The sequence below is a fragment of the Austrofundulus limnaeus genome, unplaced genomic scaffold (assembly GCF_001266775.1).
Source record: "Austrofundulus limnaeus strain Quisiro unplaced genomic scaffold, Austrofundulus_limnaeus-1.0 Scaffold379, whole genome shotgun sequence".
In the NCBI taxonomy this organism is placed as follows: domain Eukaryota; kingdom Metazoa; phylum Chordata; class Actinopteri; order Cyprinodontiformes; family Rivulidae; genus Austrofundulus; species Austrofundulus limnaeus.
In genome coordinates, this window is record NW_013952781.1 from 50,709 (window position 1) to 52,259 (window position 1,551).

Below are 1,551 nucleotides of genomic sequence, written 5' to 3' on the forward strand. Positions count from 1 at the left end.
ATCATCATTATTTTGTACCGGTGAACTTGCCAACCTTTTTTCTTAAAAAAAAATGTGATGTTGAATTCACTTTTTTGACCACAATTTTGGGCGTACTGTTTTGTTTTTGTTTTTACTGATATGGGGGGTGGGGCTTATAGTCTGAAAAATACGGTAGTTCAGCTGTTAACAGAGAAAAACAAAAGAAAAACAGAAACCGTTTATGGAGACCTGTGGTTTTAAAGGGTTGTTTGTGGAGCACTCTGAGAAATTAAATCAATTTAAAAATAACAGCTTACTGTACCTTTAATTTCTCAAGTTGTTTTACTTTCATCTCAGCAGAATTCAAAGATAAATTCTTGAGATGCTAACCCTAACCTGCATTTACTACAGATAACCTAAAAAACTGTTTTTATCCTGTAAAACGGATGCAAACACTGCAGCACCAAATACCAACACCGTGGGTTGGAGTACTGTTTGTGACGTCACCACGGGTCACTCAACAGTTAAAATATGATTTAAATTATATTGATAAAAGAAAAAAATGATCTGAGTCACTTCAATAATTTACTTGTTTTACAAACATTTATAGGTAAGTTGAACTAAACCTGATAAAATATCTTCATAGGGTTATTAAGACTAATGGTTTTGCAGATTAAATAGTTTAGTTCCATGTTTTACAGACGTTGAAAAGCCTGTGCCACATGTACAAAGTCAGAGGTGATGATAGTGTTACTGTTGTTACTTTATTCTTTACAACAAACACAAACAACACTGAGTCACTAAAAGATTAAAATAAAACAACTGCACATCTGTCCTGTTTTTATAACGTTTTTCTTTAAAGAGAAAACAAGAAGAGTTTAACTTCAAACTGCAGAAAGTTCTCCTGTTATTGTAGATAAATTCCAGTTATCTGGTACAAAATAACTTTTATTTTAATTCTGTCAGATTTACATCACAGCAGCAGAACTGGACCTGAGCAGTGAAAATACAGACATCACCACAACATAAAGCTTTAAATGTGTCACAGTTTAATAAGAGTTCAACCTAAGGTCATCAGTTTGGACCGGTACCTCTCCAGAGCATCAGCCACCTCCTCACTTTTCTCCAGTCGCTTTGGATAAGGAGCTGCTCTTCGACACAAGCGGAGCTGCTGAGCTCTAAAACACAACAAAACACAACAAAAACACAACAAAACAGTTTTCAGGAAGATACTCTTCATTTCTGAGTGACACGGTAAAAATAACTTTACTAGTTGCAGGAAGTTCCTGTCAGGTTAGCTGCTAATGCTAACGGTTCTGACTCTCAGGTTAGCTGCTAATGCTAACGGTTCTCACTCTCAGGTTAGCTGCTAATGCTAACGGTTCTCACTCTCAGCTTAGCTGCTAATGCTAACAGTTCTGACTCTCAGGTTAGCTGCTAATGCTAACGGTTCTCACTCTCAGGTTAGCTGCTAATGCTAACGGTTCTCACTCTCAGCTTAGCTGATAATGCTAACAGTTCTGACTCTCAGGTTAGCTGCTAATGCTAACGGTTCTCACTCTCAGGTTAGCTGCTAATGCTAACGGTTCT

General features: G+C 36.9%; 1 protein-coding gene across 1 annotated transcript in view; it reads right to left on the bottom strand.

The window, feature by feature from the left end:
* si:ch211-216l23.2 (nuclear receptor coactivator 5) overlaps positions 1-1,139 on the bottom strand; it is a gene marked incomplete at its 5' end in the record, with an annotated part of 21,100 nt that extends 19,961 nt beyond the window's left edge. The window contains 1 exon segment of the mRNA XM_014023606.1: positions 1,053-1,139. Coding sequence (XP_013879060.1) covers positions 1,053-1,139 — 87 coding nt within the window.
* Between the last annotated feature and the right edge of the window lie 412 nt (positions 1,140-1,551).